The sequence below is a fragment of the Rhinatrema bivittatum genome, chromosome 10, assembly GCF_901001135.1.
Source record: "Rhinatrema bivittatum chromosome 10, aRhiBiv1.1, whole genome shotgun sequence".
Taxonomy (NCBI): domain Eukaryota; kingdom Metazoa; phylum Chordata; class Amphibia; order Gymnophiona; family Rhinatrematidae; genus Rhinatrema; species Rhinatrema bivittatum.
The window spans coordinates 86,037,335-86,059,923 of record NC_042624.1 but is presented as its reverse complement, the minus strand read 5'-3'; the positions used below and the strand labels follow the sequence as shown (position 1 = coordinate 86,059,923).

The window sequence follows — 22,589 nt, the reverse complement described above, 5'->3', positions numbered from 1 at the left end:
GTAGTTTCACAAACCAGCATTTCTTGTACAGGTGCCAAATAGTATTTGTAGGTTGTAAATGTATCTTTTGAAAAAGGTTGAAGAGCACCTCTGCAAGAAAAGCCATTTGTATGAAAATTAAAAAGCATGTTCTTGCTTTCACATTAAAATCACCTGAGCGTGCACAGCAGTTAGCAGTTACCTGCTAGAGATCAGCCTCTGACAAAGCATAATGAGGACTGGGTTATTCCCTTTTGCTGATAACATCCAATTGTTCTGCATTCCCCATTATTAACATGAAAACAATCTGAAATACCAGACTGTCCTCATCTGAGCGCTCATACATTTTTTTTCCATTTGGCAGCCCATTCAGTTTGTGGTGTTGTGCCTACCAGTTAGGATCTGTGCCCAGGAGAGCACAATGGTTGGTTTTTTAAATCTGCCTTACACTAAATGTTAGAGCAGCAGTTCAGTCTAAGTCAAAGAAACATAGAATATAATTGCGGATAAGGACCATAAAACCCATCTATTCTGCCCAATTTCATTCCTGGTGCAGTACCATACACTCAAGTTGATCTCTGGCTTTCTCCTCACTGCATTGCAGCTAGGGATCCTCTGTGCTTATCCCATGCTTTCTTGAATTCCATTACTTTTTAGTTTTCAACACTTCCACTGGGAGGTCATTCCATGCATCTATCGCCCTATTGTATAGAAATATTTTCTGATTTTGCTCCGGATATTGCTCCCCTCTTGCAGCCTCATACTACGACCTCTTATTCTAGAGCATTCTTTCCTTATGTTGTCCAGTAGAAAACGCACTTATTGCTTCAATGCACTGATTAACAAAATTAAAGGAAAAGGAAAAGAATATTAAAGCCAAAGGGGGTAATTTTCAAAGCAGTTACGGGCGTAAATGCACCATACTGTCATAGCAATTTTCAAAAGCCAGTCACTCGAGTAGAGAGCGCTTACACGAGCAAATGCTATGGGCAATTCAATGTCAAATATTGTAGCAATTTTCAAAAGCCCATATACTCGAGTGAAACCCAGTTTTAAAATCAGGCCCTTAGTGAGTTTAGCAGACATAAGTTCAAGTTTTCAGTCAGGCAGCTGGCAGTAGCGATGAGAGCCATATTGTGCTGCTCAGTCATTCCCAAGGAGACCAGAGGAGACATTGACAGGTTAGTCTCGAAGGAGAAGTTTCGTGTCTCAGATGCATCAGCAGTCAAGTCCCAGCTCTGGCTGCTTGAGCACCACAAGGTAACAGACTGAGAAGCTATAATAAAAAGAAGGCGTCCTGGGAGCCCTGCTGTACTTCCCATTTCCCACCCACCCCCGTTGTGCTTACTACTGGGTCTGCCCTTCTCTCAGACCCGGATTTACAGTAAGGAGGCAGCAAAAAAAGGTTTATGTTCCTTTAACTTTTTTCAGTTTTTATACAGTTTTAAAATTGCCTTTAAATTTCAGGTAAGCAGACTGTGGACCTGACTTTTTAGCAATAATTTAAGCAAAGAGAAAATTAGACCTTATCCTATTATAATTTAAGCCAAACAGAATAGAATTTACAATGTATTTCTGAACTCCGTGAATGTGCTAAAACTAATTTTATGTTCATTTTTAAGATAAGTTTCAAATTCAGGTGAAAGGGGAGAAAACTGAAGGACATTTTGATTACAAAACCTTAAAGCCTATCTCAGGAAAACAGCTTGAGCAACTTGATGAGATCAACACCAACTTTTTTGTTGGAACTGAAGTAAGTGTAATAAACAGCACTTTCTGTTTATAATGTCTGCCTGGAATCATTTGAAATTTAAGTCCTCAGATTACAACAAGACCAGATTGTAAATATGGTTCAGAAATAATGGAGCAATTTTCAGTATCCACCCAAAATTTGCCACAGGAAACTTAGGCCTAGATTTTCTAACCTCCCGCGGCGTCGTGAATCGCACGATACAGGGGGGCGGGGGGCGGGCCTGTGAAAACCGGCAGCGATCGCACCTCTGCGGTGCGATCGCTGCCGGCTTTCGCACCCAATAGCGCCATCGTAAAAGGTGGTGCTATTGGGCGCGAAATTGGAAGCGAAAAGGCTCCTTACCTTTTCACCGTCCACGCTGTCTTCGTGGCGTCCACCCCGGTGCTGCCCCGACTCCTCCCCGATCTAGCTATTGCACACGAAAAGTCCCTTTTCACGTGCGCTAGCTTTAGAAAATAGCCCCCTAAGGGCCTTGGCTGTTAGTATTTAGAGAAGAAGAAATTCACGAAAATTCCCAGAAGTCATTTTCTAAGAACCGCTGCCCCAGGCTGACAGCTGTATCCACCTAGGGCCTGGGAAAGGGACACCTGGCCTCTTCTAATTCCTTCTCTTCTCAGGGTGTGAGGGGTGCATTCCTACCCCCATGCTCACTCTCTCGCACTCTCTTCCTCCAGGAGCCCCTCTCACTCTTTTTATTCCCGGGACTCCAGGGAGAGGATCCCATAGGCTATGCTAATGATGTGACACAGGGACACATGTACACTGCATGGTGACTGTTTTACAGCAAACCATGTTTTGTCTTCGTTTTTCAGACTGTCACATTATATTTATTTATTGGGTTGACTGCTTGTTTTGATATGTTGTATTTTTAGATTTTTTTTAAATTTTGTATGATTTTGTGTGTTATATTTTGATTCTGTTTTATTGTGCACTAATTTGAGGAGGTTATACCTGTACAAATGAGTTATAAATCTGTATATTAAATTCATTTTTTATTGAAAACACTTTTTCAGTAAAACTTTGGCTTTTACTCTTGAATATGAAGACCTGAAATGAATTATATTTATATTTTATGATGTTTTTAGGACGGTGAACTTATATATTCAGATTGGAAACAGGAACGAGAAAGTGACTCTGGAAAAATTACCAGTATGTATAAATTATCTAAACAAAGCATTTCAATCACTAATTCTGTTGTCCCTGCAAAACGTTAAGGCCCTTTTGGTTACATATAAACCAGATAAAATGTTTATTTCCATTTTCCAGTTAGAAAGATAGAATGCAATCTGCTTTGTTGATGGTTTAGTGAGAGTAGTTTTCAAATGGAAAAAGAAGGACTAGTATTTTGAAGGATTAATGAATAAATTTTTGGGTAGATTTTTAAACCCCTGCGCTCGTAAATCCTGGGGTTTATGCGCGTAGCCGAGCCTTACCTGCGCCGGGCGAATTTTCAAACGGGCCCGGCCATGCACGTAAACCCCGATACGCGAATAAGTGACAGGGCCTGAGAAGGGGGGCGGTCTGGGGGGAGGGGCTGGGCTGGAGGCAGCCGGTGCAGCGGCCATTTGCCGCTGTGCTGGGGAAGCGCGCGCCGGGAAGCGAGCGCACCTTTTAAAATCTACCCCTTTGTGCATCATAAAGCACTTTTTAAAGTAACGCCTTCCCCCCAGCTTTACCCAGTCATCGCAGCAATAGTCCTTGGCCAGGGGCCATGACTCCCTCTGAAACCTGACTAATGTGGGCCCTAGGTATTACTCTTTTGTGTGATGACTTGGCCTCCCTCTCTCCAAGGGCTGTGAATGCTGCCTCCATGGCCTGACAAGTGAGCCCAGGTCTTGTACAGGAGAGTGCTGAGGTCTGCCAGGCCAGCCCAGCTCACAAAAAAAAACCTTCCCAGACTCGGATTAAATCATAACTCTCCTCTAACCATCTTCCAATCACTACCCATATGCAGAAAACCATTACTCCCTATCACCACCCTTACGTAAAAAAACTACAATAAGTTCAAATGGACAAGACCTAGCAAATACCATAATCTTTTGTAAATGTACCTCGTCAAATCTTTGTCAATGTACCTCGTCAAATTTCGGTTAATATATTATGTTAATTTTCCTATCATTTTTTCTCTGCTCCTAGTTGTACTTATCCCTGTTGTATTGTAACTGTAACTGTTTTTTGTTCAGCACCTGTTATTTATTTCGTTCACTATACCTTTTATCACTCCCCTGTTTATTGTAAACCGGCATGATGTGATTCTCTCACGAATGCCGGTATAGAAAAAACTAAAACAAATAAATAAATAAATCAAGACGCACACAAAATTATCTTCAAAGCAAGAAACCATCCCTGAAAACGTTTAATTACTGAAATAACTATCTTTGGAACTAGGTCAAAAAGCACTATACAGGCACACAGTGCACGACGGCATTGTTCATACCGTACAGAGATCGCCCTTCTTTAAAGACATTGTTCTCACTGTTGGTGGCTGGAACTTTGCTATATGGAAAGAAGGCGTCACTGTAAGTTACTTTGGAATCTTAATTAGACATAAATTAATGGTAGATAACCTCAGGCATCCAAACATGTACAAAGTATAACATCAAATGTTTGTAAAAATTACTTGTTTGTAATTTATAGTACCAATATTTGATACTTCTCTGTTGTGTTAAACAATCATATTGGTATCCAGATTACCGATGTAACATTTCAGAGAGAAAATTTAAACCTCATCATGTGCCTAATAGAAACCTGTTGCACTGCATTTGCTTGTTTTCCAGTTAAGTTTCTGCTTTGTATTTTATGTTTCTAATAATAAAAACTATCGTTAGAATGAGTTCCTAAATATTATTAGATGTGTCAGAGTGAAATCATGGAATGTTCTGTCTCTCTGCTTATTGCCCAGGAGGAGTCAAACTTATTGTGAGGGAATTTTCTTATCTCTAGTAAAGCATACTGAGACAATACTGATGTACTGTAGTTGATTTATTTTTAAATGTATTTATTTATTTAAAGTGTTGGTATTCCGCAACTTCCGAATTACAATTCATACAGAGCGGATAACAAAAAACACTCATAATAAAACATTAAAATTACAAATTTACAAACTAAAACAAAGTTCTGTGGCCTCAATAAATTTCCTTCAGCCTAGCAAAAGGGTGCAAATGAAACTACGTTGAAAGCTTCAAGAACACAATTACTGTTCTTCTTTTAAGGGTGGACCGATCCTTCAGTCCTGCTGTGCCCCAAAGAGATTCACAACTGGACACTGGTCTTTATCCCGAGCGGGAGTTTTCTTCATTGGCAGAGAAGATGGAAATGTTGATATTTGGGATCTACTGGAGAAAACGCATGAGCCATCCCAAACGCAGAACATCTCTTCAGTGCTCATCACCTGCATTAGACCCTGGATCGTCTCCTGTATGTTCACATTGCCATACGTGATGAAAGGTTCTATAAAAAAAAAAAAAAAGTGCTTTCAGTTCTTTCCCCAAGAACAGCTCAGAAACACAGCAGTCCACCCCCCCCCCCCCCCCCCCCCGGACCAGCTTATACTAATTACAGAATGGCTGTGTGATTCTGTACATTTGAGGGGCAGGGAAAGGCAAACAAAACAGTATATCTAAGTCAGAACAATACTAGAGGTGGAGTCCACTAATGGAAAGGATAGGTGAGCGTCTCCTCCTTCATGCTCCAGATATCATTTCCGGGCCCCACCCCAATTAATTTTTGAGTGTTTGAAAACTGCACAGATAGCCACAAAATGTCCCCTTGCACAACAGTACAACATCTTCATGAGAACCTGATGTTCAGCCGTTATTCAGCTAGCGTACGCCCATGCCTCTGGCGCTGAATTGAGCCCTTAGTTATCACATACTTGCTGCTAAATAGCAAAACTGCCCGATGCTGTCCTCGTGTAGCATCTGTGGAAAGATGACTTCACTGGGCTCTTGCTGACCGCTCATATATAACCCATCACATTCTGCCTACATGTAGTAACTGTGATAGGCACATAATTACCCTTTCCATTCAGCATATTCTGATTATATTCCATTTTTGGATCTGTGCGCATTTTTAAAGGACACAAGGATGTGCATACTGAGGTATCCACTTTATGAAAGAGATTAAAGCAGAGGAAACTAGGCAAGTTCTGTAACTGACCCATTTAAACAAAAAGCTTTCAGTGGAGACTATGGGCAAACTAATGCAATTTGAAACTAAGACCTGTGTTTACTAAGCTGTGATAAGGCTATAACACACATAAAACAGTGTTTATCGCACGATAAACCCAATTCATGGCAATATTGTGTGTTTTGTTTTGCCAGAAAACCTGCTCCTGTTGAAATGTACTGCTTTGCATGCATAAAATAACTAATGCATGCAAAGCACGGAAGCTGCATTATTTTAGCACTTTTTCAGGAGATGTCGCTAACTGATCCTGTGGGCATTGGGATGCTAATGCACATCCACTATACCCAGAACGCTTCTAAAAGAACCACATGGCCCAAAATAACCTCCCCCCTCCAGCATTCAGAAATCTCTCCAGAGTCTGGTACGACCCCTGCTGACTATCAAGGTAGCCCAGCGTTGGAAAAAAAATATATATATATACTTCTACTGCCTTATGTTGACAGCCTGCCCACTATCCAAACCCCTCCCCTTTAAATAAATAGCCCACCCGGGTTCCAAAACATTTCATCCACATGACATCCTCACCCCTCCCCCAGCATTAGAAGTAGTCCCTGGTGTCCATTGGCAGCCTCATTCCCAAACCCCTCCTTCCTCGAAAAAAAAGTCCCTGGTGTCTAGTAGCCCACGATTTGGCCACCATTAGATGAAAATCCCTGGTATCTAATGGGGCCTGGGGTGCCTGTTAGGGCCTGGGCCGGTTGATGCCCTTTTCTAAAATGACGCTGACCAACCTTTGCCCCTAACACATGATAGGGAGAAAGGCCAGTTGGCAGCATTTTGGAAAATGGTGTCGCCCAGCCCAGAGCCTAGGGGGGGGGGGCACCCCAGACCCCACTAGGGATGAATAAATAACCACAGCACCTGAATATAATCTGCTCTGAAGGGCTGAAAAGCAGAATATAAAAATCTGATAAATACATTTAATGTAAAGGTATGGGGGAGGTCCAGAGAGCAGGCCACTAGACACCAGGGACATTTTTTTTTTCAAGGACGTGGAGGGTCAGGGGGTGGAAGTAAGGACCGCTAGACAGTAGGCACTACTTCTAATGTTGGGGGGGGGGGGGGGAGGCAGGATGCCTTGTGGGGGAGGGGTTGGAACCCAAGGGGGAGCTATTTATTTAAAGGGGAGGGATGGTGCCACGTGGTAGTAAAAGTATTTTTTTAAATTGTTTTCAATCTGGAGGCACCTCGACAGGCAGCGGGGGGGGATGGGCAGAGGTCACACAATGTTAACCCAGAGGGATTTTTGAATGGCGGGAGGGGGGCCGGGTTAGGGCTGACGCCAGTCTTTTCAGAAGACGGTGGCCCGCACGGAAAGGGGCCGCCACCGCATGCTCTGGCACTTCTTCACAATATTTTCTCTCGCAGAATTTTTTCCCCGAGAAGAGATATCACAGGGAACCCACCATGATTTCTTTCTCGTGGGGAGTGCGCTATCATAGAAATTCCCCCTCCCATATAAAATGTTGCTCCTTAATAAATGTCTCCCCTAGTTTAGGGCACAAATTGGCACACAGCACAAAAATCACCGTGATATTTCATTGTACTTGTAAGGATCCAATGTAAACTGAAATACTTGCTATGAGGCAGAAGAGTCCCAGTCAGTCAGGTTCGCTGATTTAGTATTTCTGCCCTATAAAACACCGTACACAGATAATACCTGGATACATATTGCAGCTCAAATTAGATGCTAGATTTTTTCCAGTAATCTTAGAAGGTTATCATTTAGTATTTTTTAAGGAACAAGTCTGACAGGAATTTCTCCCTCCAAAAACCTCCAACCCTCCTGAGGATCAGGTCACTAAGTAAGCTCTCTAGTGCAGTGCTGTTCCTGAATGTTTGCAAACTGTATAGAAGATGAAGTGTTAGGTGTGCTGGTACTAGACTCAGCATTTTTACACTCAGAAATACGCCCTATTTTCAAAAGTCATGGACTAGGAAAATTATTTTTTTGAAAAATTGGGCCCACTGTAAGGTAGATTTTAAAAGGAGCGCACGCACGTCCAAGTGCGTGCGGTTCCCAAAGCACGCACATGGACGCGGCTATTTTGTAACATGCTCGCATCAGCGCGCGCATGTTATAAAATACGGGTCCCACGCACACATTCACTGGCGGGTGACCTGCTCCGCGCACAAGGGGGGATTTTAGAACCTTTTCCCCTCTCCTCCTCGACCATAAGGCTTTCCTAGCTATAATAATTTATTTTGATTTTTACCTCGCTGCTCCTAGGAGCAGCAGTAGACTCGCGCGCCGGCCGGCTGCCGGCATGCACATCCCCAGGACAGCAGCTAATGGTTCTGTCCCAGCCCCCCCTGCCCTTCCCCACCCAGACCATGCCCCCAGGCCGCCCCTTTCAGCAGGTCCAGCACTTGTGCACATTTTGAGGGTTATGCTCGTGGCTGGGCACGTTTTAAAATGCGTGCACTGCGCGCAAGGCCCGGCCATGCGCGTAACCCCCCCCCCCCCCCCCCGATATTTACGTGCGCTCAACTTTTAAAATCTGGCCTTGTGTATATTACACCTGTCTAGAAAGCAATTGCTATGGCATCCATAGCACTCATGAGGTCAATATTCAAAGCGGATTCAGTACTGTTTAGCTGGATAAGTGGGACTTATTCAGCTAAGCAGCAATCACTGAATATGCGCCCACATTCAGCAGCTGCAACTTAGCCATGTAAGTCCCTTATACAGCTAAAAAATGTGATACGGGGTGGCCCGTGGAAAAGTAGCCTGCCTCCAATGCCAGTGCCATGCAGGCAGGCTACCTTTTCATGAGCCACCCTGAATTTGCTAAGCAGGCAGGAGCTACCTGGGGAAAGGGTTTTGAGAGAAAGAGAGAGAGAGCGAGCACCTCTGTAGGGGACACTGTCACTCTACTATTTATACCACTGCAAAAGGGGGCACTTTTAATTCAGAGTGGGGTTTGGAGGGAATGGGATAGGTTTGCAGGGTGGTTTTACAGACACAGTAGGAGGTACAAACAGCAGAGTTGACATCATCAAAGATTTTCTGCTGTTTGAATCAATGAAAGGTACTCTCATGTACCTCCTACTGTGTCTGTAAAACTAGCCCCTCAAACCCCACTCTGAGTTACACAGTGGTATAAATAGAGTGACATATTATTCTCTCTCTCTCTCTCTCCCTCTCCTGACTTGAGAATGTTTTTATATGTGTACTGCATGTTTTAAATGATTCTCCCTGCCTAACAGGAATAATTTGCTTTGTTTTATTTAATAGCAAAACAGCACTTTTTAGCAGTTTCGGATGAGTTTGGGACATTGTACATTTTTGAGATCCCATGGACATTGCGCAGTCTCTCAAGTAATGAGGTTAGTAAAAAAATTGCATTAATGATTTATTTATTTATTTATTATTTCTTTTTAACTTTTATATACCGACATTCTTGTATAACATACAAATCACACCGGTTTACATTAAAACAGAAGATGCAGGAAATAATTAAGCAGACTGGCTAGAGCATTTATGAAAAGAGAAGTAGTTAGGGAGCATTCAGTTGTTTATCCAAGAGATTTGGCTTTATTTCAAAGGAAAATGCTCTCTTTTCATTGCCATTAGACCTTTTTATTTTCATTTTCAGCTCATACCAAACAGATACTGACCTTTTCTGAGACGAACATCAAACTTTATTAACCCAAGGAATAAATACTGGCCGAGACAAAGTTAAGATTAACATTTCCCTCCAGGGACTAAAAATATTGATGTGCACTGAAAGACAAATTTATAATTTTACATTCTGGTCTTCAGATTCTTTCCCAGAAAAGGTGCAGAGCCTTTACAGAAAAGCAGTTAAGAATGTAGGCCATATCTTTTTTGCTCTTACTGCATTCCTTCTGAGGCTCCAAGATCCAATGGGCTCAGTATTCAAAAGATAACCAGGTATGTAAGTTAGCCAGATAAGACGCATCTGGCTAACTTATAGCTGGATAAGTATATGAGTATAAGTCTATGTGTATAAATCGCTACTTAGCCAGATAAGTCTTATTCTATTGCAAGTCTAACTTATCCAGTTTATTTAAGGGGATAAGCCTGAATATCACTACTTTATCTGGCTAAGTGGCAGCCACTAAACATAGTAAGATTTTCAGCAGCCACTACTTAGCTAGATAAGTCCTAAGTTTTGAATATTGGGGCCAATGAAACTAATTTTGGTCTCACAGATGCCAATGAAAGCCCATGAATGTAAAAAATTTGTCATACCAGAGATACCAAGGCAACTTTTATTGACTCAGTCTAATTTTGCCTACTGCAATCCTTTTAGTTAAAACACATCCAGACTTTAGGAAAAGGATGAAAGTAGCTTTCTAACTTGCACAACTATGCTCAGTCGGTCAGACACAGGAAATGCTAAATATAACAATTCATTTTTGTAATTATATAATCAAAACCTTATCCCTCAAGGAGTGCTAAAAGCAGAATGAATTTGCTGGTGATTGAAAGGATTTGAAATATTGGTTTGCGAGAAATTTTGTGACTTAAAGCTTGGGGCAGAAAAGATATTGTGGGGTAAATTGATATTCTGTATTTTGATTTAAAAGAGAAAGCTAGGTAAATACTTAGGGGGTCATATTCAGTAAGCCATTTAGTGGAAAAATTATCTGGATTGTAGGATTGTATATTCAGCAATCCTACAATCCAATTATCTGGATTGTAGGATTGTATATTCAGCTATGTTTGAATATAGCTGATTAGGTTTTTAAGTTATTTAGCCTTATGTAGCTGAATAACTCACTTAACTGGATATCTTTGAATATATTCAATTAAGTGGCACAGTAATAATAAAAAAAAAGAAAAGTTATTTGCAGACCAGTTGCCTGATGCTCACTCCACCCTCACCCCATTATGTTCAAAATTGACCCTACCATGCCAACTCCCCAAATCCCCCCCCCCCATATAGAAAATGTGTCAGGCAGGTCTCAGATCGCCCTGACGTCCTCCTTTGCCTTTTGGTTATTTTTATAATCCAAGGTTCCCTGCCATCCCCTCCCCCCCCCCCCCCCTTGCCAGGAACTCAAGAAACTCTGCTGGAAGCAAAATAACCTCTTACCTGCTTCCAGCGCTGTTCTGCTCTATTAGGCACTGGAGGCGTAAGCTATGGGTCTCTATGTGTGGATGAGACGACGGTGCAGAAAAGAGGGCTTTAGATATGCCAGGAACTGGGGAGAATTCTAGGGAAGGGGGGAGCCTATTCTTAAAGGGTGAGCTCCATTTTAAGCAGGGTAGAAGCAAGCTGCTGATGCTAATGTTTAAAAAAGCAGTCATTTACTTGTGCATGTTAAGAAAATAGGAGTGGCTCCTTTGAACGTTTAAAATAAACCTTTTGATGATAAAACCATTGGACCTGGATCTTCTTTGCACTCCCTGTGGATTGTATATTGAGAACTTGGAGTGCTGCTCTGCTCCTCTTTTATATTTAAAAATGAGATAAGAATATGGGGGAAGGCTGACATGGTTTGAAGGGTGGTAGCAAAAGATACTAATAAAACAGGGAAGTTAGAGCATCCCAATAAAGGCAAGAGTAGCCCAGGGGTCTTTAAATAAAAAGCAGATTGAGTTAGAAACATAGAAACAGAAATGACGGCAGAAGAAGATCAACAGGCCCAACCAGTCTGCCCAGCAAGCTCTCACAGATACGCCCGTCGGCACCACCGAGCCATCCATCGATGCCCTCAATGCCTGCGCCGGTGCCTTCGATGCCTTCATCGGTGCCTCCGATTATTCCTTCGATTCCTTCAGAGCCTAGACCAGGACCTTCAGGTATCCCATCATCCCGTCCCCCTCTACATCCTAGAGGGGCAGGGGCTGATCCCTATGGTACCTGGACTGCTCTCTAGATGGAAATCAAAAACCTTATGGGTTCATAAGGGTATGCAGAGTCTGTTCTCCTGGATTGGAATGGGGCCTGGGAAAGTAGGTAGGTAGTATAATGGATTGATTGAGATGAAACTCCGATACTACCTTAGGCAAGAACTTAGGGTGAGTGCGGAGTATCGCCCGGTCCTGCAGAAGTTTAGTGTAAGGCGGAGAGGTAACTAGGGCCTGTAATTCACTAACTCTGTGAGCTGAAGTGATTGCCAGAAGGAAAATCACTTTCCATGTGATATAGCGAAGATCACAGGAGTGAAGAGGCTCGAATGGTGATTTCATGAGCCGACCCAAAACCAGGTTGAGGTCCCAAGAAGGGGCCGGAGGACGCAGTGGAGGCTTGAGGTGAAGCAAGCCTTTCAGAAAACGTGTTACAAGGGGTTGTACTGATATAGGTACATCCCTGATACCTTTATAGAAGGTGGCTACCGCACTGACATGCATTCTGATGGAAGAAGTCTTTAGACCTGACTCTGATAAATGCCAGAGATAGTCCAAAAACTTTGTGATTGGACAGGAAAAGGGGTCAAGGGACGGGGAAGAGGCAACCCTCCCCCGATGGGGCATCAGGAGCTGTGACTCCGCCTTTAACGGTGGTCCCTCCGGCTATGCCTCTGTCTCCTTCTGTTCTGGAGCCGGGGCTGCTTGCTCCAGGTCTCCGAGAAGAACTGGACCGGATGTTCAGAAGGCCATCGACAAAGAGATGCAATGACTCCAGGCTCCTCCGGCACTGACACAGGTACCGATTGCGGAACCGATCACCAATCCGATTCTGGTAGCGTTGGCACCACTGCTCTCCAGTATCTGAACATCTGTATCATATCACCCCTGCTCCTCCTTTCCCCCAGGGTATACATATTTAGATTCTTCAATCTCTCCTCATAAATCATTCGATGAAGACCATCCACCTTTTTGGTCACCCTTCTCTGGACTGCCTCCATCCTGTCTCTGTCCCTTTGGAGATACAGTCTCCAGAACTCAGCACAGTACTCCAAGTGCAGCCTCACCAAGGAACTGTACAAGGGGATAATCACTTCCCTTTTCTTACTCGATTTTCCTCTCTCTCTGCAGCCCAGCATTCTTCTGGCTTTAGCTATCACCTTGTCACAGATTCCAAGATATCCCTGTCAACTGCAAGAAAAGTTGTATATACTAACAAATATTCTTTGAAATGTCTGTATGCAAATGTTAGAAGTCTAAATAATAAAATGGAAGAATTGGAATGTATAGCACTGAATGAAGAGGTAGATATAATTGCATCTCAGAGACCTGGTGGAAGAAGGGTAACCAATGGGACAGTGTGACACCAGGGTACAAACTATATCGTGATGAAAAAGTGGATCAAATTGGTAGAGGGGTTGGCACTATATGTTAGGGATGAAGAGCCTGTAGAAGACTAAATACACTATGGAATCTATATGGTTAGAAATTCTGTGTGTGATGGGGAAGTGTATAGCGATAAGGGTATACTACTGTCTGCCTGGCCAGAACGAACAGTTGGATGATGAAATGCTAACAGAACTTAGGGAAGCTAATGAATTTGGAAGCACAGTAATAATAGGAGATTTCAATTAGGGATGTGAATCGTTTTTGAACAATTAAAATTATCGTCAGATAATTTTAAAATCATCCAAAATCGTTTGAGTGCACAATACAATACAAATGCCCCCGATTTATCATCAGGGGCATTTGTATTGTATCGTTAAATAGGACGCGGGAAAACCGGCACACCAAAAAAACCCTAAAACCCACCCCGAACCTTTAAAACAAATCCCCCACCCTCCCGAACCCCCCCAAAATGTTTTAAATTACCTGGGGTCCAGTGGGGGGCTCCCGGCACGATCTCCCTCTCTCTCTGGCCACGGCTGCGTTGAGAAATGGCGCCGGTGGCCCTTTGCCCTTATCATGTGACAGGGCAAAGGTAGCACCGGTGCCATTTTGGTTCCTGGCTCCCGACGTCACGCGTGCAGGAGATTGCCCCCGGACCCCCTCTGGACCCCCAGAGACTTTTGGCCAGCTTGGGGGGGCCTCCTGACCCCCACAAGACTTGCCAAAAGTCCAGCGGGGGTCCGGGAGCGACCTCCTGCACGCGGGCCGTATTGCCAATCTTCAAAATGGCGCCGGCGCTACCTTTGCCCTCACTATGTCATACGGGCGATGGTCGCCCGTATGACATAGTGAGGGCAAAGGTAGCGCCGGCGCCATTGGCAATACGGGACCCTTAAGCTTGCTGGGATGACTGAATGAACCATTTGGTCCTTTTCTGCTGTCATTTCTATGTTTCCATGTTTCTATTAACAACACTTTTACCTTTATATTGGTAGAGTTCCCTTGTTCAGAATTATTTTGAGAGAGAAGTGAAACATCTGGATTATCTGGAGCAGCGTAAAATATTTCGAGCCAAAGAAAAAAAGGAGAAAGAGACGCAAGACGAGAAAAGGCAGAGGGTGCGTAAAAAGCAAAACAAGGGGCCCTATTATTGCATATAACTGTGCGTTAACTGTGTGCTTATGGGTTTTTTTGGGATGATTGTCATTGGTTCTTCTGTAGCTCTAATTTTTTCCAGTTGACGTGAGGCTACCTGGGACAAGTAAATGTGATTTAAAATGTGAGTTTTATTGGGGACACACCTACTTGGGGTTTACTGGTGCCCTGGTTGTGCGCTTTTGCTATATTGCCTTGACTGACAGATGGGGAAGATGATCTTATATCCTGCATCTTCCAGCTTTGTGTCCAGTGTGGATTCCATAAGAAACACTCATAAAATGCATAAAACACATTCAGGGTGATCCAGTACCGAGCGGTAGGAAGAGCTGCGTTAGTGCCTATGGCACCCGCGGTTACCGCCCGCACAGTGCAGCTCACCTACCGCTCGATCCTGAAGCCTAATTATATGTAAATGTAAGCCGCGTCCGAAAAGCCTTAATCCCGCGCAACCCAGGATACTGGATAGAGCGCCTATACAGGATCCTGGGTGCGCGGGCCTAAGGCTTCACGCCACGCTGGTATCTGTCATTTCAAATGTCATTTGAAATGACAGATACCAGGAAGTCTGGTCCGATCGGGTGCAAAAGTAAGTTGCTTCGCCGCTGTCAGTGTCCCCCCCCCCCCTCCTCTCGGAGCAGGGAGCGAAAAGCAGCCTTGCTCCGGGAGGGGGGGGGGACACTGACGGCGGCGAAGCAACGCAGAAGCAACGGCGAAACGACTTTTCAGTGTCCCCCCCCCTCTCGGAGCAGGGCGCGAAAAGCAGCCTTGCTCCGGGAGGGGGGGGGACACTGACAGCGGCGAAGCTTTCCCCCAGCCCGGACACCGGCAAAACTTGCTGTTTTGCAGCCATGAGCCACGAGCAGGAACGCGAAGATCTGGCTCCGATAGCTCCTCCCGACAAGATGGCCGCCTGCACGGGGAAAGAGTACAATTGGCCGCTGAAGACGTGACATCACGACATCACGTCTTGAGCGGCCAATTGTACTCTTTCCCCGTGCAGGCGGCCATCTTGTCGGGAGGAGCTTTCGGAGCCAGATCTTCGCGTTCCTGCTTGTGGCTCATGGCTGCAAAACAGCAAGTTTTGCCGGTGTCCGGGCTGGGGGAAAGCTTCGCCGCTGTCAGTGTCCCCCCCCTCCCGGAGCAAGGCTGCTTTTCGCGCCCTGCTCCGAGAGGAGGGGGGGACACTGAAAAGTCGTTTCGCCGTTTTCTCCGCCGCTGTCTTCTGGCTTCGCCGGTGTCCGGGCTGGGGGAAAGCTTCGCCGCTGTCAGTGTCCCCCCTCCTCCCGGAGCAAGGCGGCTTTTCGCGCCCTGCTCCGAGAGGAGGGGGGGACACTGAAAAGTCGCTTTGCCGTTGCAGTCTCCGTGGCAGCCCCAGTCCGGACATCGGAGGGGGGCTGCAACGTTTTTTTCGCTTTTTTTTTTTTTTTGGCTTCTGGAGGAGGGGAGAGGACTGGGGCTGCCACGGAGACCGGCACCCATGATCGCGGCCGGGGCAGGTGAGCGGGGGCTGGGGGAAAGCTTGCCACCTACCCTTACCCATGCCTCTACCGCCTGGGTCAGGGTAGGCGGTAAATTTGCAGGTTAAACGCGCGACAAAACGGCAGGGAAAGGTAGCGTTAGTCGGGGCGCGGGTTACGGGATGCTAGGGGAATAGCTAATTGGCTCGTTTGCATGCAATATCGCGCTAATTCACTCGTTTGCATGCAATATGCATGCCGCGGGCGGAAGGGGTTACCCGGGGAATTTAGGACGCGGTAGGAGTAGGTTAAAGGGGATTCGGGATCGCAGGAAGGGCTAACGCGGCCGAAACGTGAGTTAGAAGCGGCTTAGGAGCAGGGTAAACACTGCCGCACTTTACAGGATAGGCCTGATTGTACTTAGTCACATAACTAATGATGGCAGAAAAAGGCCAAATATCCTATCCAGTCTGCCCATCAAGATATCTCGTGCAGGATCCCCCCCATGTCTCTGAGTAGTAACTGCCATTTCTTAGCGTCTGGTCAGTAACTGCTAGTGCCTGGTCGGTAACTGCCATTTCTTAGCGTCTGGTCAAATAAATCCAGAACCAGTGCATCTCTACCAGAAGATGGAGACAGAGCAAACTGACACCTCAGTATATATACCCCTGCAGTGACATCAGTCTCCAGCAGATGGTGGGCGTTCATCTCCCTATTAGAGATTGCTTTACTTTGAATAGGAGAAATAAAGGGAAATTAAATTTTCCCCACTCTCCTGTGGTGATACCAAATGGTCCCTCCCCTAGTTGAGAATTCCTGAAGTGATTTCCGTGGTCCCTCAGATGAGTACCGTGGTCCAGTAGCTGGCTTTTCAGCTGGCGTGGACTTAGCTGTTCAAACAGCTAAAAGGCAGCGGGTGCAGGAAGTTGAGCGCAGCGGTGATGGTATCTGCTCTCTCCCCCCACAGCTGGAGACTGTCTCTGTACTCAGCCAGGAAGGGCTGAGCTCCAGTAAGTTAAAAAAAAACAAACAACATATATATATATATATATATATATATATATATATATATATATATATATATACACACACACATGGGAGGTTAAGGGACAGGGGGAAGCCTGGCGGATTGAGCAGTCTCCGTAGGCTAGGCCCTGCTCTGAGACTTTTTCAATGTGCACCACGTGGTGGGCCTCAATGGTGTTTCACGTGCTTTGTCTATGTGTTAGGCTGCCCTCTTCAGGATTGTCAGTTCGCAAGTTGGGCGTTATCTGTGTGCTTAATTTTTACAGTGGCTATCCTTAGGGACACCTCTGTTTTGGGACGTCTAAGGGGTTTTGGACACCTAAGTTGGACGCCTAGATTTTTTTAGACGCCTAAAAAAATAACAGTTGTAAACATGCCTTCAGTCACTGCTTAGCGTACTGTCGGCCTAATGGCGCCTATGCCTAAGAAACCTAAGCACCTTTCCCTCTGCACTGCCTGTCATATCCGGGCATCTCCGCCTGGAGTGCCTATTAACTTGTGCCAGTGTTGTTTGGTGGATGTACATGATAGGAGAATTGAAACTATCCTTAAGCAAGCATTTGAAGCAGTGGCAGTGACTTTGCAGATTGCTTCTTGCTGTTCCCTTGTGGCTCACACTTCTTTGCTCTGGCTCAGGAGGTTGATGTGGGCTGTGATTTGGTCCATGCCTGAGCCCTCTGGCATCCATTTAACATGGTTTTCTATTCAGAGCAGGTTCCATTTCTCATTACACACTGTCTCCTATCAGCCAACCAATTTGTAATCCACACTACCATATAAACCAGGGCATTGTTTTACCAACATTTTTCCTAAAATCACACTCTACAAAAGCTGAACAAATTCTTTGCATTCTTTACTATAGTAGAGCGTTGTTGTTTTATTTGAAAAGAACGAAATATTTTAGAAAATCTTCGCAACTTTTCCTGATCAAGCTAAACAAGAATTATTAGTTACCAAACAAACTTTATCATCATGCTTTCAGACCGTATTTCTTTTTGTTTTGCAAAATATGGAAAAACGTTTACTTCCAAAGTGAAAGGTCATCAAGGGCCACATCTACTTCAGTGGCCAGGGCGTGCGCCTCAATACATCCTACATGGTCATCTGTACATACATACATTTACCAAGTACTACTGCCTTGAAGAAGACTCTTGATGTTTTGGACAGGCAGCTCTAAAAAGCTTGTTTAACTAAAAGCTCCTTCCTTTTTTCTGGTTAGCAAAAAAAAAAATGAATACAAAAAAAATGAATAAATGAAGGAAAATGACATCAAAATCTACCGTATTTTTCGCTCCATAAGACGCACCTGACCATAAGACGCACCTAGGATTCAGAGGGGGAAAATTTAAAAAAAAAAAATTGTGCTAAACCGGCTCTGCGTCTGGGCGTCTTATGGAGCAAATTAGGGGAGTGCATAGTTTTTTTTTTTCTCCCCATTTTGTTTTCGGGTCTGGGGAGGGCCATTTCGGTCCACTCCCCAGATCAGAAAATTTTTCTTTCTGTGGGAACCCCCAAAACCCAACCCTTTAAATTAACAACCTCCACCCCCCTGACCCCCCCAAGACCTGCCGAATTAATTTCCTGCAACCCCCCACCCTCCTGACCCCCCCAAGACCTGCCAAACGTCCCTGGTGGTCCAGCGGGGGTCCAGGAGCGGTCCGGCAACGATCTCCTGGGCGTGAGCCGTCGGCTGCCAGTAAACAAAATGGCGCCGACGGCCCTATGCCCTCACTATGTCACTGAGACCGACCAATAGCAGCGATCGGTCTCAGTGACATAGTGAGGGCATAGGGCCGTCGGCTGCCAGTAAACAAAATGGCGCCGACGGCCCTATGCCCTCACTATGTCACTGAGACCGACCGCTGCTATTGGTCGGTCTCAGTGACATAGTGAGGGCATAGGGCCGTCGGCGCCATTTTGTTTACTGGCAGCCGACGGCCCACGCCCAGGAGATCATTCCCGGACCCCCGCTGGACCACCAGAGACGTTTGGCAGGTCTTGGGGGGGTCAGGAGGGTGGGGGGTTGCAGGAAATTAATTTGTCAGGTCTTGGGGGGGGGGGTTGTAGGAAATTAAGTCGGCAGGTCTTGGGGGAGTCGGGGGGGGGGGGGGGGTGTTTGTTAGATTTTTGTTTGGTTTTTTTTTTATATTCGCTCCATAAGACGCACATACATTTTCCCCCCACCTTTGGGGGAAAAAAAGTGCGTCTTATGGAGCGAAAAATACGGTATATTGAAACCCTCAACTTTGGAATCCCCATTTGTGTGGCCGTGTTTGTCCTGCTTGTCCAGCAAGAAGGTGAAGTTGCTTACCTGTAGTGGATGTTCTCCATGGAAGCCACACAATCCTCCCCTGGAGTTGGAGTTTAGCTATGGAAGTCCTTGAGGTGGCTTGCGCCCTGTAGGCTGTGCAGGAAGACTTGCATACCTCAGAAAGACTTTTTCTCTTTGGGTCTTTGTGAGCTAGGAGAGAACTCATTCTGCCTTGGCACCAAAGACAAAGTCACTCACTTGTGTGGTTGGTTTGATAAGAAAATGCCATACTGGGTCAGACCAAGGGTCCATCAAGCCCAGCATCCTGTTTCCAACAGTGGCCAATCCAGGCCATAAGAACCTGGCAAGTACCCAAAAACTAAGTCTATTCCATGTTACCATTACTAATGGCAGTGGCTATTCTCTAAGTGAACTTAATAGCAGGTAATGGACTTCTCCTCCAAGAACGTATCCAATCCTTTTTTAAACACTATCCTTGGAGAACTCCTTTGGAGAATACAAGTAAACAAACTTCACTATCTTCCTTTAATCCCTTCGCATTGGGAAGCAGTTCTGAAGTGAAATAATTGTTTGTCCAAAGAAAATGAAAAGATTGCGAATAATCAACTGATAATGAATCCTCTCAAAACTGAGGTCCTACATTTGGACATTTTTCTGGGTGTCCAGCTTCAACTATTTCCAGAGCTGGATGGTGAATTGTTCATTTGTAGACCTGACGTGTCATCATAGATTCCAGATTCTTCTGTTGTTAGGGGATGTTTCCTACAACTTAAACATACTAGGCAGCTAAGGTCTTTTCTCACAATGACATGATCTTACTGGTTCATGCACCAGTATTATCACGGTTTGATTATTACAATTCAGTTCTGATAGACTTCCTGAAGCGTGATTACAGAGTTTAGGTCCCAGTTTGTACTGACCTAAATCTTTAAGGCTTTCTATAATATGGGACTCGATTATAAACTGCCCCTTATTCTGAAAACATTATGCTCCTTTTAAGGCACTGAAAATTCTAACCCCCAGGATATAAAAAGAGAGCATACATGGAAGCAAGCATTCTCCTTATGGATTCTGGAATGCTCCTTGTTTTGATTTGTGTCTCATGAAGGATTTGCTTTGCTTTTGCAAGGCTTTGAAGTCTCTTTTTCATAGCTGTCTATGGAGGAGCCTAAACAGTAGAATTGTTGCACTCAGAGGTGGACCCTTGTCCTGAGGCAGTGGAGAGACACCTCCTGGTAGGGAACAGAAGGCAACTGCCCCCAGGGGGCGGAGCACTGGAGGAGACAGAGGCTAGGATGAGTTTCACCACTGGAAGCCAAGCGGCCCGTAGGGACCCGGGCCGCTTGGACTTAGGTGGGCCTCGCAGGGTCTCCTGGGAGAGTAGAAGTCCGGTGTGCCCAGAGACACAGGGAAAGCGCGATCAGGTTAGAGACTAGAGGTCCGATGGAGCGAGGAGAACCAGAATAGCGTAGGTGATGACAAGGCGAAGAACCGAGCCAGAATCTAGGGACGAAGTCAGGCGAGCAAAGGTCAGAGTCCAAAGGTCAGTCCGTGGGATAGTCAACAAGGCAGAGGTCAGATACCGGAAGGCAGGCAGCAGGCAGGCAGGTCAAGGAACAAGCTGAGGTCAATACAGGTTAGACAGTACAGAGGTACTACCTGGGGAGATATACAGACGAACACAGGAACAAGGCGAGCAGGAACTAGGATGCAGGAACAGGATTGGAACAGAAGGCTCCTGGAACGAGACTTGGAACAAGACAAGAACAAGAACAAACGCAGAGGCAATCTAGTAGACAAGCCGACCCGATTGCCAAGGCAAGGAAGCACAGACAGGAGCTTCCTTATATCGAGGAATCAATCAGGGCGCGCCGTGGAGCTAAGACCCACCCTTGGCCCTACAAGAGGCCGGGTGGTCCGCGTGTGCGAAGGAGCGTGGCCAACATTGCTGAGGAAGCAGAGCCTTGGCATAAGGCCTGGCGCGCAGTGGAATGCCCGGCAACTGCTGCCGCGGGACGCCAGGGCCTAGAGGAGCTGGCAACTACTGCTAGGGAGGCCGACCCGGGACCTGCCATGGGACCGTGAAGGTGAGCAGGCCCGTGCGCGGGACGGCCGCGGACGGGGCACATAACAAGTATTACTGGATCAAGATCCCCTGCTATTGTTTTTCATGATTATTTAATATATATTATTCAGATTATGTTATTATAGGCTTTGTTATAATTTACTGTTTTATAATTTATGTACTTGGTTCTTATTATTAGTCTGGATTCTCTGCCCTAAGCTCATTTGGAAAGGGCAGAATATAAGTGGAAAAATAAACACTTCTCTTTGGAATCAAAATAGTTGAATTAGGGTGAACATGGTCAACTACTGAGAAATGTAGAAATAATTATTATTGAAAAATATAACCTGTGGCAGCCACAGTAGCGACTATAGGTCAGTAAAACTACTGGATACAAGCAGAGCACTAGCTTGGAGATAATTATTCAGAACACCTGAGTTATAGATAGATCAGGGTAGAAAAAACCCCAAACAGAATTAATCTTTGTATTCATTTTTCCTGCTTTGTGTTTCATAATCTCCAATAGCTGTATCCCTCAGAGCAGGAGTCATGCCTGCCAGTGTTATTTCTTTCTTTTTGTCCCTCCTTACCTGCCATAAAGATGAGGAGGAACAGAAGCCTGATCCCAGATCTACCATTGTGTCAAGTTGCTCATATTTGCAAGTAGGCTACATATTGGATGCAGATATATGTTAAGCAATAGAGCAGATAGCGCTGATGCCTGCGAGACTCCAATCCTTACAGGATACCAGCTTCAGGCCCAAATAACCAGCTTCAGTTGCTGTATTTGATTTGAAAGAAAATATTTAAACCATTTCAAAACATTTGCAGTAATTCCTATGTTTTCCAAACACCTTGTGAGTGGCAGTTGACTTTCTTTTTATCTATTTATATTAGTTTTAATTTGATTTAAGTCATGCTGCTGCATAGCTTTGGGATTATTTTGTCTGTTTTTATTAGTTTTAATTTGAATTTAACTTGTGATGCTGTTTTATGTTGTTGTTTTTTTAGTCTGTTTGTATGTTAAAGAATTATTATTATTATGCATGTGTCTATGGTAACCTGCCAAGTATTTTGGATTGTGTGGGCTAAAAATCTTTTAAATGAATGGATGAATGAATAAATAAATAAATAGAAATCATACATTTTATTGAAACTCTGCTGGATATTCACCTGCCATCTTCACCCAGAATCCTGTCTGCAGTGTGTTGCCATTTGCAAGAAGATATTGTGATCCGGATTGGCTACTGTTGGACACAGGATACTGAGCTTGATGGATCTTTGGTGTGACCAGGATCGCAAGTCTTATGTTTCCAAATTTTGATATACACCAGGAGCTGAGAGTGATCCTTTTAACATGACTGCACATCAAGACAGGTTCACATATTTTCATTAGAAGTCATTTTTTATTGTCTGGGGCAGAGGTAAAATTGTTATTCACCTAGGGCTGACTCAGACCAGAAAGGGATGGAAAACGG

The 22,589-nt window shown here is 44.8% G+C and overlaps 1 protein-coding gene across 2 annotated transcripts in view; it reads left to right on the top strand.

Moving 5' to 3' along the window:
- The window catches only part of WDR63 (WD repeat domain 63), a 131,332-nt gene that overhangs the window by 97,409 nt on the left and 11,334 nt on the right, over positions 1-22,589 (top strand). For both annotated transcript variants that reach the window (XM_029618353.1, XM_029618352.1), the window contains 6 exons: positions 1,602-1,732; positions 2,818-2,881; positions 4,121-4,251; positions 4,945-5,149; positions 9,159-9,250; positions 14,129-14,251. In XM_029618353.1, coding sequence (XP_029474213.1) covers positions 1,602-1,732; positions 2,818-2,881; positions 4,121-4,251; positions 4,945-5,149; positions 9,159-9,250; positions 14,129-14,251 — 746 coding nt within the window. The remainder of the gene's footprint in view (positions 1-1,601; positions 1,733-2,817; positions 2,882-4,120; positions 4,252-4,944; positions 5,150-9,158; positions 9,251-14,128; positions 14,252-22,589) is intronic.